Raw genomic sequence first — 13,306 nt, 5'->3', positions numbered from 1 at the left:
CATGCTGGGCTCAATGGTCCTGGGCAGCTTCTCCAACCTAAATAATTCCATAACACACTTGAGAAAACACAGCAAAATCATGTCAAAATATGTGCAGAGATACACAACGAACTTTAAAGGCTTAAATGTGGTTTCTGATGAACTCAACTCCACACCTTGGGATGTCCCAGGCCATCCTTGTCACCTACACACCCCAGAGGTTTGCATGCACATCTGAAAAGTGGGGAATTCTGGACTCTTCTTGTCTCTCATCCTCACCTTACCAAGGCCATTGGATTTTCACCTGCTTTTCACCAGCCCTAAGACCAAAGCTGCCCCCACCTGCACAGCCAAACACATCCAGACACACCCAGGGCTTGGCTTTGCTGCCTGCAGCTTCTCAGGTTCCCTCTGGCCCATAGAAAAATGCCAGGACTTGGCAGCTGAAGGCCTGGGAGGTAAATCCTGATGCATCCATGGGGCCCTGAAGGGATTGAATGATTTCCCCATGGCTGAGCTGCAAAGCTCCATGGCTGAAGGACAGAATGTTGTAAATCCCACTGCAAGTCCTGCTGTGCCAGCACAGGCAGGTTCAAGCTCCCTGCATCTCTTAATCAACAGGCACTGCTTCCCAGCTCTTCCCTACACATCTGTGCTGCTTCCTGCCTGAAAACCTCCATGGCAGAGGGAAAACCTGCTGGGTTTGTCCTTCTGGTGACAAGCAGCTCCACAAATGGAACCCACTGGTACCAAACAAGCTGCATTTGTGCTGTCCTCTGAAATAAAGCTTCACCAGGAAATGAATTGATCTCCATTTGGCCTTTGTAAAGATTATGAGCAGGCTTTAAAGAAAGCAAATGCTCAGCCTGCTATTCATTCTGCCACTTCCTCATCATGCTCCATTCATTAATTGCTTATTCTACTTTGGATTTTGCTGATTCAGTGCACATGTCTGCTTGCAAAAGGGCCTGCCAACATTAAATCTATTGTGTCTATCCTATGATGTACATTTTCTGTGACCCAAGCATCTTAATACACCTAATGCTGTCTGGTACAGTTCACTGTTTATAGATCCAGATTCTCAAACTCTTTCTGACCACAAAGCCCTGAAACTTCCTCACATTTCCCCAGGAAACTCGATTTTAAAGCACCTACTTTATTCCCAGTAATTCTTCTTCAGAAATGTTCAGCTCTATTCAGAATTAGGGTCTCAAAAATAGCCATTACAATTTAGGGACATACAGACATTTCTAAAGGCACATTACTTGGCAAGTCCTAAGAAGAAATCATCTGCAAAGTTGTAAAAACAGAATGTACAGAATGGGAATTTACTCTGGTGAGAGGCTCTTGTAATAAAGTTATTAGGCTCAGACAGATCTAAGGGAGATAAAAGCCAGAGCAATTCTGAGTGTCACATCCACTTACCCAGCTCTGCCCATGCCCAGCTCTTTCACACACACACACAATAAGTCATTGACACCTCCTTGCTCTTGGATTTTCCTGCTGGAAAACTGCACAAATGGCTGCAAGAGCAAGGCTGTCAAAGCAGCAGAGCTTGACTCCCCCTCTGCCTGATCTGGCTGGGCATGAGCTGGTTTGGAACAGAAAAGCTCTGGGCAGTCCAGGGGAGCAGGCTGGTGCCACAAACACACACACAAGCCCTGATTTCCTTGGAAGCCAACTGGAGAGAAGTGTATCCAAAGCTTAAATTGCTTCATTTATTCTCATAAGCACAGTTTAGGCAGAAGTATTTATGATAACACAGGTATTTTTCAGCAGAGGACTTCAGAGGAGCACAAAAGCACGTTGTTAAATTACACTAATCCCATCCTCTGCCAAAGTGATCATTTAATACTTCTGTTTACATTAGGAACTGGTTTATAGCACACTCCTGCCACAGAAGCCTTCCCTGAAGCACCATGTTTCCACCTTACAAGAACAGGTAATAACTTTGCAGTCAGGAAGGGAAAATTGACAATTAGTGGAATGTATGGCATTAAGAAGCCCGAGGTGCAGTGCTACAAATCCACGGTCACAGTGTTTGCAGGTGACACTGAGCAGCACAGTGCAAATAAGAGATCTCTAACAGACACTAAGCAACTCCAGCTGCTTTCCCCAAAGCATTTTCTTCCCACCTGGGTTTAAAGAAGATATTGGGACTTCAAGCACCAAAGGCTTCTGACACACTCCTGACCCCACACAAGCTGCCAAAGTGTGCCCCAGTGACCTCTGCTTCTAAAGGGAAAGAAAAAGTTGCCCTGTGGCCCCATCTAAATCCATGCAGCACAAATCCCTAAAATTTCCACAGCTCCAGTTCTGGGGGGAGCCAGCCCCAGCTGCCTGTGTGTCCAAGGAACCAGGCTGCTCCTGCAGGTCACAGAATGGGCTGAAATAATAACCAACAAATGTAAAGCACAGCTGGAGAAGTGTGCTTTTAGAGCCTTTATTTGCCCAGTTTTCAAGAAAAAGCATTGCTGGAAGTCAGGAGCAGCATGTCCAAACACACTGAGGAATAAAGATCAATACTGGTATTTATTCCACAGCCTGCTGGTTTGTATTAGTGCTGGGGAAGCAATGGAGCAGCAAAGAGGCTTTTTCCTCTCTGCAAATCATCCCAAAGGCAGCAGAAGTTGCAGCTCCATCCCTGGAGGGCAGGAGGGGCACAGGGCACACAGAGCAGCAGCAGCAGCAGCTCCTCAGAGCTCAGGGCCCTGAGGATGCAGGAGAAACAAAAACCTGACTTTGTATGGAGCTGGGTTTGGAATGATCTTCAGAGCAGGGAGGGACAGCCTGGGCACGGCCTCCAGTGACACCAGCAGGACCTGACTGGGCTGCAGCTGCTCCTGAGGGGCAGCTCTGATCTCTGCTCTGGGGGACAGGGACAGGGCCCAGGGAACAGCTGGGGCTGGGCCAGGGCAGGTTTATGTTGGATTTTGGGAAAGGTTCTTCCCCAGAGGGTGCTGGCACTGCCCAGGCTGCCCAGGGAATGGGCACAGCCCCGAGGCTGCCGGAGCTCCAGGAGCTCCAGGGATGCCCAGGGTGGGATTGTTGGGGTGTCTGTGCAGGGCCAGGGGCTGCACTGGGTGATTTTGCTCCTCACTTCAAGACAGACCCCAGGGGCTGGAGCCTGTCCAGGGCAGGGAACGGAGCTGGGAAGGGTCTGGAGCCCCAGGAGCAGCTGAGGGAGCTGGGCAGGGGCTCAGCCTGGAGCAAAGGAGGCTCAGGGGGGCCCTTGTGGCTCTGCACAGCTCCTGACAGGAGGGGACAGCCGGGGGGGCCGGGCTGTGCTCCAGGGAACAGGGACAGGAGCAGAGGGAACGGCCTCAGGCTGGGCCAGGGGAGCCTCAGGGGGGACATCAGCAGGAATTTCCCCATGGAAAGGGGGGTCAGCACTGGCACAGCTGCCCAGGGAGGTTTGGAGTGCCCATCCCTGGAGGTGCCCAGGGAAGGGCTGGAGGTGGCACTCAGAGCTCTGGGACAAGGTGGGGATGGGGCACAGCTGGGACTGGATGGGCTGGGAGGGATTTTCCAGCCCCAGTGATTCTCATTCTCCTGAGCTGGGTCCCTTCCAGTTCAGGAGGTTTCCATGACTTTTTGCAGCCTGGCAGATTAAAACTGCCTGGAGCCACACAGAGATGGGACAGATTGGGCAGGACAGAACAACACATGGACAGAAAATATCCAACAATCCATCCCAGAGCTGTAAATCTGCTCTGGCTTTGGTGAGCCCTGTTCTGAGGCACAGCTCCTGCATGCCAGAGCTGTGACACTGATACTCACTGCTTGATTTCTCTACTTGCTCTCCCAGAAAATTTTCAGGTGGCACCTTTCCAAGTACTGGAAAATATTACTTTTCTTTTTTTATGGCTGAAGCTATAAAAAGCCAAGGGCAGGAGTGTTTTTCATACAATGCTGGATCAAACCCACAACCATCTATTAGGAGAGGAGGTGCACAACCAGTCCTGGCTTTTTCCTAGAGCTGTAAGGATCTTTTAATACACTCCCACATGCAATTCAAAGGGAATTTCATATCTGAAAAAGCATTTTTTTTTTCTTCTTCCATGGTCTTGATTCCTCTCTAGTTTTCCCTTCAGTTATTTGATGAAGAAAAAGCCCTACATCCTGCCTCTTTTCCTGGCTGTTGTTTGGGTGTAGGATTGAAACACACCAAAGCACTCTCTGCAGACTGTAGTAGCACATTGTGCATGCAAGAGAGAAGGAGCTCTTCTGACCTCCTTTGTTTGCAATAAGCAGCAATCACAACAAATAAACAGGCATGAAACTCTATTTCCCAGCAAATATCACTCTCATAATTCAAGTAGTTTGTTTTGTCTTCTTAAATGTTGTCCTTCTCTGCAGACTCACTTCATCAAGCCTGGCTGAGCAGCCCAGGGCAGGACACGAGTGACAGGCACATCACCACAAATGTGTGCTCAGGAATGTCCCAGATGCTGCAGAAGCCATCACTGAGCTCTCCCACTGTAATATCTGCACATCTCAGACACTTCTGCCACAGCCAACACGGTCCTGTGGGCAGGGGGAAGGCAGAAAGCATTTGGTTTTATTAAAGGGGAGGGATGAGATGAGATGGATGGAGCAGTGACAGGGGCATCTCCTGCCCAGGCTGTGGCAGGTGCTGAGAAAACCCCTCCTTTCAGTGCCTTGGTCCCAGAGAAATCTGAGACAAGGGCACCTGCAAAGCCAGGGAGTTCAGTCACTCCCAAAGTGGAAGAGATTTCTGTATTTTCACAGGAAAATGAGTATGATAGCACATGGGACCTTCCCATCAGAGGGCACAGGCTGAGCCCCCAGCACAAACCATGGCCAGGGTGGGCTCTGCAGGAGATTTGGGATCCAGCACAAGAGATGGGCAGGCAGGAGGGGAGTCATGGGCAGGAGACTCAATTACAGCCTCCAGGTGCATCCTCCTGGGCAGTCCTGACGTGTCTCAGTCACACCCACATCCATCACTTTCCAAATATGCATTCTGCTGTGATTAAAAAGCCAAAATGGAATTCTTGGGCCCTGCAGCATCCTGTAAGTCTGAGGGAGGCTCTCCAGGGATGGGGAGAGACCCCAAGGGGAACAGGGCCTCCCTCCACCCCACAAAGTGCTCCAGCACCAGCAGGGACACACTGAGAGCCCACAGAGGCCACACAAAACCGCTTGAAATAAAAACTGATCAAAAGCTGATTTCATTTCTTTAATTTAAATTGTCAAACAACAACCCAAAGTCTACCCAGAAGCCAAAGCTCTCCCTCTTCTGCACTGCATGCCAAAGAAAGGCTCAGCTTGCTGCTGCATGGGGTCCCTGGCAATAAAGCAGCCAAAGCCAGCTGGTGCTGAAATCCCACGGCAGCAGCTCCGGAAATAAACGGGAGATTCAGGCACTGAGAGCTGCAGGGGATGGCTCTGACTCAGCCCAGACACCACAGGGACACTTACACCAGGCAGGGACGTGGAACTGCTCCCTCTTCAGCAGCAGGTGATGGGGGCTCTGCCCAGGGCACCTCCCCACAGGGGCCCAGGGCAAACACAGACCAGGTGCTGTGAGGACACAGCAGCAAACCAGGCTCCCAACACCTCCAAACCTTTTCCATCAGAGGATCCCAGAAGGGTTTGGGTTGCAAGGGACCTTAAAGCTGATCCAGGGCCACCCCTGCCATGGCAGGGACACCTCCCACTGCCCCAGGCTGCTCCAAGCCCTGTCCAGCCTGGCCCAGGGACCCAGGGGCAGCCCCAGCCTCCCTGGGTCAAACCTGTTCCTGTATCTCCCCACCCTCACAGACAGGAATTCCTTCCCAATATCCCATCCATCCCTGCCCTCTGGCATTTTTAAGCCATTCCCTCTCATCCTATCACTACATCCCCTTGTTCCAAGCCTCTTTCCACGCACCTCCTGACCCATGTGCAGGACCCCAAGGCAGGCAGGAGCAGGGGTTGTGTCTCCAGGCTGGGAACCCCTCAAAACCTGTGAAAAATCAAACTCTGGGAGTTGCTTATCTCTTACACCATCTTTGCTCTTCACTTTAATACCTCGGGGCTCCCCTCCCGAGAACAGCTGTCAGGAGATTTGCAGCAGCAGGAATGTGTCATCTGCACCCAGTGATCCAATAGTCCTAACAATTGTGGGTATTATTTCTCTTAAATCTACCCCTTAATCCTATAATGCCATAAAATACCACTGAATCAGAGCTTAGCAGGATTCCAGAAAAGAACAGACTTTTAAAGAGATAATGAGAACTCCACATTTATGTTGGAAAGGATTGAAAGGAGAGAATGGGGGAGGCAGAATGTACCAGATGGGAAGATTATTTCATAGTTTCCCTTAATATGATTTCTTCAACCTGAAGCATCTGGTAATTCCACTATCAGAGATTAGATACTGGATAAGATGGACAGGCAGGCTGATCTAACAAAGCAATTTTATTTTCTGGCTACACATAGGAGAGGTTCCCATTAAATCCTGCATCACAGGATACAACAGAGGTGCATAAAATGTTGTATCCAAGCAGGGAATGTTTGCAGGCCCTGGCATCCCATGTAAATATGCTTCACTTTCAATATAGAAAACAACACATCTCCCAAAGCCCCATCCTCCCCAGGCAGGTAGTGAGTGCTGGGAATGGATAAACAATAAAACTCACATAGCAGCCTTGTCCTTCAGAGGATTTTGCAGAAAATTGAGAAAATCTCTCCAGCTCATTTTTGTGAAGATTTGTGTAGAAATCCTGCAGGCTGTAGGCAGCACCTTGGGTACTTCCAATCTGGAAGCTGAGATTGTTTTCCAGAACATGCAGGAATCTCACCTTAAAGCCAAAAAACCCAATCAAGCGTGATTAGGCATGTGTTCCCAGTGCCCTTCTCACTGTGGCACTGCCTGGCAGCAGGTTCTGGAATAACTCACCCCAAAACACCAGTCCTGCCTATTTCAGCCCAAGGAAGGGCTTTCCCAGCCATCCCAGCTGGAATCTGTCACTTGGTTCACTGGGAAATCTCGTGCACAGCCAGCACAGCCTTTCCTGCTCAGGGTAGGGTCCAGCTGGGGCAAGCACAGCTCCTGCTTGGAACCAGCTCCACACAGCTCATCCCAGACCTCTGGCACCTCTGCTCTGGGAATCAGCCCAGGACAATCCCAATCCCTCAGTGGGGAACAGCAGGGAAGAGTTTCCACCTCCCAGCCCAGGGGAGCAGCCCCAGCAGCAATGGGGAAAGGGGAAAGCAGAAAAGGGGAATGGGGAAGGGGAGAGAGGAGAGGGGAAAAGGGAACAGGGAATGGGAAAGAGGAGAAGGGAAAAGGGAGTAGGAAAGGGGAAGGAGGAGAGGGGAAAAGGGAACAGGGAATGGGAAAGAGGAGAAGGGAAATGGGAACAGGGAATGGGAAAGAGGAGAGGGGAAAAGGGAACAGGAAAGGGGAAAGAGGAGAAGGGAAAAGGGAACAGGGAATGGGAAAGAGGAGAGGGGAACTGGGAACCGGAAAGGGGAAAGAGGAGAAGGGAAAAGGGAACAAGGAATGGGAAAGAGGAGAGGGGAAATGGGAAAAGGAAAGGGGAAAGAGGAGAGGGGAATAGGGAACAGGGAAGGGGAAAGAGGAGAGGGGAAAAGGGAACAGGAAAGGGGAAAGAGAAGGGAAAAGGGAACAGGAAAGGGGAGAGAGGAGAGGGGAAAAGGGAACAGGAAAGGGGAAAGAGAAGGGAAAAGGGAACAGGGAATGGGAAAGAGGAGAAGGGAAAAGGGAACAGGGAATGGGAAAAAGGAGAGGGGACAAGGGAACAGGAAAGGGGAAAGAGAAGAAGGAAAAGGGAACAGGAAAGGGGAAAGAGGAGAAGGGAAAAGGAAACAGGAAAGGGGAAAGAGGATGAGGGAGGATAAGAAAAAAAAGAAAAGGGGAAAGAAGGAGGGGGGATGGGGAAGGGGAAGAAGGAGAAAAGGGAAGGGGAAGTGGATTAGGAAAGGGGAGGGGGGAAAAAGGAAAAGGGAAGGGGGAAAGGGAGAGGAGAAAGAGGAAGGGGAAAAGGGAAGGGATAAATAAGGGAAGGGGAAAGGAGAAAAGGAAAGGGGAAGGAAATAGCTCAAGTAAAGCAAAGATGATAATCCAAAGTACCAGAAAGTGACACCACAATTCCCCAGATGAGGGCACACAAGGTATTCTGCCACAGCTCCTGGTGCTGGGAAAGGCCTCACCTTCTCCTGAACATCATCCTCACACCTCTGGGACCATTCTCCCTGGGAAACTCCCTCCCTTCTCTGCCTCTGGGCAGGACTGAGAGGCCCTGAGCTGTGAGCTGGACTGGCTCCTCCTCAGCAACAGCTCCTGAAATCCCATGGACAGGGATATCTGAGTCCCTGAACCCTCAGTGGTGCTGACCACGGGGTGCAGGGAGCCTGGAGACACAAAAATATACCCAAAATGTGCCAAACTTCCCCATAACTCTCCTTGCTCCACCTCCCTTTGGCCTCAGGCACAAGAAAGGAGCAGGAAAAGGCCTCAGAGCTCTGATGCAGCTTTGCTCAGCACTCAGGGCAGTGACACTTGACCACATGAATCTTTCCTTAAAACCAGGGAAAACTGAGAGGAAAGGCTGGGGAGTGCCAGCCTGTGCCAGGACCAGTGCCAGTCCATTGGCATTCCAGACACTCTGCAGCCTTTAGCTGAACCACACAGCTTCACTATTATATTTGAAACTACTACATGCTTTGTAATGCTTATCAGCTGGAGGGTTTTCAACAGTTTTTCCCCACTAATGCTGCAATTTCTAAGCCATTTAGGCTAATTTCCCTTGACTTGAATCTATTTTAATCAGAAACCAGGATACTTGACTTAAATGGTTTGTGTTCAACCCTTTATAAAATCAGCCATAAAACTTTATGCACTAAATAGCAAGGGAACCTTGAAGCCAGAGGTAGGAAGAGGTGAAACTTTCCATATTCTCCAGCAAACTCCAGCCTATTACACACAGACCAACTGTTCTCTTACAATATCAAGGCAATTGATCCCCAAAACAAAAAGAAAACCAATAAACAAAATGCACTCCTGAAGTTCTTACACAGATAAAAGGCACTGAGTTGTGCAGCTGCACGAATTCCCTCCCAAATCTCAGCCCAGCTCCCAACTGAAGCATTTTTAATGCTGTGCCCTGTCCTCTCCCCCCCTCTCCCATGGAATGATGGATAGTGGAACTGAGGAAAAATACAATGCAAGGCTGAAAATGTCAGAATTAATCCTTTTCTTCCCCCCAAATCTGAAGAGAAACATTACTTCTCAAATTAATTCTCGCCAAGTAAGGCTGGCTCTGCTGGAAGTCAGAGCTGGGGATGAGAAATGGAAATCAGCAGCTCAGCCTCAGGTAAGTGCTGGGGAAGGTCTCGCTCCAAGGATCCAGCATTGTGCTGGGATTTGCATATCACAGAGGCAGAGGTGCAATTTGTACCTGCAATTCAGCCTGGCTGAGGAGCTGCAGCAGCACAATGCAGCCTGGGCTCCATTCCTTTGGAAACTCATCCAAGGGTTTCTGTTGTCAGTGCTTGACAGCCCTGGATGCTCCATGGGGCTGCTTGGAATTCAGGCAGCACCCAGAGAGGTGAAGGAACAAGAGCTGCCCCTGCTGCCCTGGACAATCTGAGCTCTGGGGACAGGGGGAACAGGAGCTGCCCCTGCTGCCCTGGACAATCTGAGCTCTGGGGACAGAGAGATAAAAGAACAAGAGCTGCCCCTGCTGCCCTGGACAATCTGGAGCAATGGGGACAGGGGGAACAAGAGCTGCCCCAGCCTGGACAATCTGGAGCTCTGGGGACAGGGGGAACAAGAGCTGCCCCAGCCTGGACAATCTGCCACCTCCTGACCCACAGAGCTGCATCCCTGGCTGCACAGTTTTCAATGCTCTGCAACATCTTTGTCACTGCCCCAATGACACAGGCATTGGACATGGATCTTTCACAATCCAAACCTCTCTCAGCTCATTTTTTAATCAGGGATTTCACTCCAGGCCAGGACAAACTGACACTTTCCTATTTTGAGGAACACTCTGGCAGCCATATCTGAAATGAACCTTCACAAAGATAAACTTGCAGCATGTCTTTCCTCATCCTCTGAACAAAATGATGTGTCACCTCTTCTAAAGGCTGTTCTCCTGTGCTGCTTGGCAGGTAAACATCACCAGCACCTTAAAAGCTCAATCAAAAAAGGAGAGGAAGGATATTGCCTGTAGAAACTCCCTTTAAATGCCCAATCTCCAGTGGGAAATCCCAAATGTCCTTGGAGGATCCCTGTGCTGGGAGGAGCCTGAGGGCAGCCCAAGGGCCCTGGAGATCCTGCAGGGTCATGAAGGAGCTGACAAGGAGGGAGGGAGAACCTCTGCACACTTTTACAGGGTATTAAACACCAAAAGCTCAATGAAAGCAGAGCTGAGCTTCTGATGGCATCACTTCCACCCAAAACCATGGACTGCTTTAGGAAAACAGAGACAGACTGGGATGAAATTCACTTTTATCTCTGATAAATCATCTTGGTGAACTCTCTCACTCTCTGCAACTACCTGGAACAAGGCTGGGGCAGGTGGGGATCAGTTTCTTCTCCCAGGTACCAACTGACAGGACAAGCCTCGAGTTGGGCCAGGGGAGGTTTAGGTGGGATGTTAGGAATTATTTCCTAACAAAAAGGGTGGTCAGGCCCTGGCACAGCTGCCCAGGGCAGTGCATGCCCATCCCTGTAGAGGTTTAACAGCTCTGTTCATGTGGCACTTGAGGACACAGGTCAGGGGTGGCCTTGGCAGTGCTGGGGAATGGTTGGACTCAACAACCTTTGAGGGTTTGCCAACATCAGTGGTTCTGTGACTCCATGAGCTCATTCCAGCCCAGCCACCCCCTTTCTCATCACAGGGCCCTGGGAACAATGAGGGAAATGCCAGCAGCACCAAACCTGACTGGAAAAGCCCCAGCACTCCTGGCTCTGGGGTGACACCTGAACACAAACATTCCCTGCTGGAGCCCCTGGCACTCACTTGGTGGGGCGATAATCCGGGATGGAACGGTCCAGGGAGATCTTCTCACTGAGGTAGGAGTTGTAGCCATACTTCTCATGGGGTCCCTTGGCTTTCTCCTCCTCCTCAGGGGACAGGGTGGCTGGGAGGCCACCCTTGCCACGGCCACCATAGCCCTCAATGAGACCAAGGGACTTGGAGAGACCTGGGGGGAAAACAAAAACAACATCTCTGGTAAAACCCATCCCTGGTAAAACCCATCACTGCTAAAGCCATCATTGGTAAAACCCATCCCTGGTAAAACCCATCCTTGGTAAAACAATCCCTGCTAAAACCCATCCTTGGTAAAACCCATCCCTGGTGAAATCCATTATTGGTAATATTGATAAAACCTATAATTGGTAAAAATCATCATTAGTAAAACCCATGATTGGTAAAACCCACCCCTGGTGAAATCCATTATTGGTAATATTGATAAAACCTATAATTGGTAAAAATCATCATTAGTAAAACCCATCATTGGTAAAACCCATCATTGGTAAAACTCATCATTGGTAAAAACCCATCTCTGGTAAAACCCATCATTAGTAAAACCCATCATTGATAAAACTCATCATTGGTAAAACCATCATTGGGTGCCCTGGTAAAACCCATTTTTGGTAAAACCCATCACTGGTAAATCTCATCATTGGTAAAACCCATCCCTGGTAAAACCCACTTTTGGTAAAACCCATCCCTGGTAAATCTCATCATTGGTAAAACCTATCCCTGGTAAAACCCATCCCTGATAAATCTCATCATTGGTAAAACCCATCATTGGTAAAACCCATCCCTGGTAAAACCCATTTTTGGTAAAACCCATCCCTGGTAAAACCCATCGCTGTTATTTCCAACTCCTAAAGAAAAAAAAAATACTCTAAAAATCCTGGGTGTTTTGGGTTGTTTTTCTGCAGACATTCCATGTCCTCCTCCTTTGGCCCAATGCTGGAATAGAAATGGCTCAAGTGTTGCAGTTCCTCAGGGCTCAGGCACACTGCTCCTGCCAGCCCTGCCCCTGGCGTGCAGCTGATAACCTGTCCCAGGATCTGTGCACTTATTGAGTTGGTGGGGAGGTTATTCAGGCCTCCTTCCCACTCTCAGAGAGGTAATTACATGGAAGGTTAGATGTCCCCAGGAGAAGGATAGGTTGAACACAGAGCAGGAATAAAACAGGCTTGGTTAAGTGCCAGCTGAATGAATTTTTGCTCAGTGTGAACAGTGAACAGCATACAAATGGTAGGGATTTAAAAACAATTTCCCCTCCAACCTTTCTTATCTTTTAAAGTACAGTGTTCCCAGACCCTTATCAAGGGGAATTATTTATTTATATCTGCATAGCTGAAGGAAATAGGCAAAGTTCAAAATGAGCTGCACATAAGGAGCTCCATGGATGATTTGGTGGTGGCTGTGGGAAGCCAAGTCCATGCTCATGTTATTATTTATTAGACAGAACACCTGGAATTTTAATATTTTTCATTAGCAGAGATTCACTCTCTTTTTGTCAGAAACACAAAAATAGTAATGATAGATTTTGGTTTGCTTTTGTGTCTGTTTGGTTTTTTATACTGAAAGACACCAGGGTTTCAATGGCAGAGCTCTGACTGAGAACAGGACAGATTTTGTCACCTCTGAAGCTTTTGAAGGGACAACAACCTTAAGGTTTGTCCAGCTCCCAAACCTACCACTGCCTCCCATTGTCCTGGACAAAACATTCCTGCCTGCCCACAGATTTAAGTATTTTTTTTCCTCAAAAAGTAGCATTGAGAGACAGGAAGAAATGAGCTGGGAATGTAAATCATAGTTGGAAGAACAGTTTGAAGAATTATGATTATTATTACTATTATTATTATCATAATCATCATCGTCGTTGTTGCTGTTATTAATTGTATTCCTTCTGACAAGGAAGCTCTCAACATCCTTCCCTGCTGTATCAGAGCCCCTCTGTCCACACTGGGCTGGACTGGATTTTATCTGAGGACAATAACAACAATCAGCTGCCAGGAGCCCTGGGCTGTGCTCACACATCCAGGCTGCCTTTCCCAGCTCCAGGCTGAGCAGGAGCCCGGGGTTCATCCAGGAAGGCTGGGATGGGTGGCACTTGGTGGCCTGCAGAAGCTCAGCAGATCACTCCATGAACTTCCCAACCCCAAGTAGTTCCACTCTGGGAACACTCAGCATCTCCCAGTTTGCTTTTAAAGCTTAATTTTGCTTTTCTTGATTCATCTGAACACATTTCTCCCTGCCCCAGTGATTTTGCTTTCTGTGCTTTGAAGCCACGCCTGTGAGGAGGGACATGGGGACTTTCTGAG

The 13,306-nt window shown here is 49.1% G+C and overlaps 1 protein-coding gene across 2 annotated transcripts in view; it reads right to left on the bottom strand.

Moving 5' to 3' along the window:
* Positions 1 to 13,306, bottom strand: part of GALNT17 (polypeptide N-acetylgalactosaminyltransferase 17) — a 257,661-nt gene that overhangs the window by 187,346 nt on the left and 57,009 nt on the right. For both annotated transcript variants that reach the window (XM_071448253.1, XM_071448252.1), the window contains exon 2: positions 10,980 to 11,163. In XM_071448253.1, the coding sequence (XP_071304354.1) occupies positions 10,980 to 11,163 (184 nt within the window). The remainder of the gene's footprint in view (positions 1 to 10,979; positions 11,164 to 13,306) is intronic.

Source organism: Agelaius tricolor, unplaced genomic scaffold (genome assembly GCF_023055355.1).
Source record: "Agelaius tricolor isolate 1412-34295 unplaced genomic scaffold, bAgeTri1.0.p SCAF_25, whole genome shotgun sequence".
NCBI classification, from domain to species: domain Eukaryota; kingdom Metazoa; phylum Chordata; class Aves; order Passeriformes; family Icteridae; genus Agelaius; species Agelaius tricolor.
This window is presented reverse-complemented; position numbering and strand designations above follow the sequence as displayed.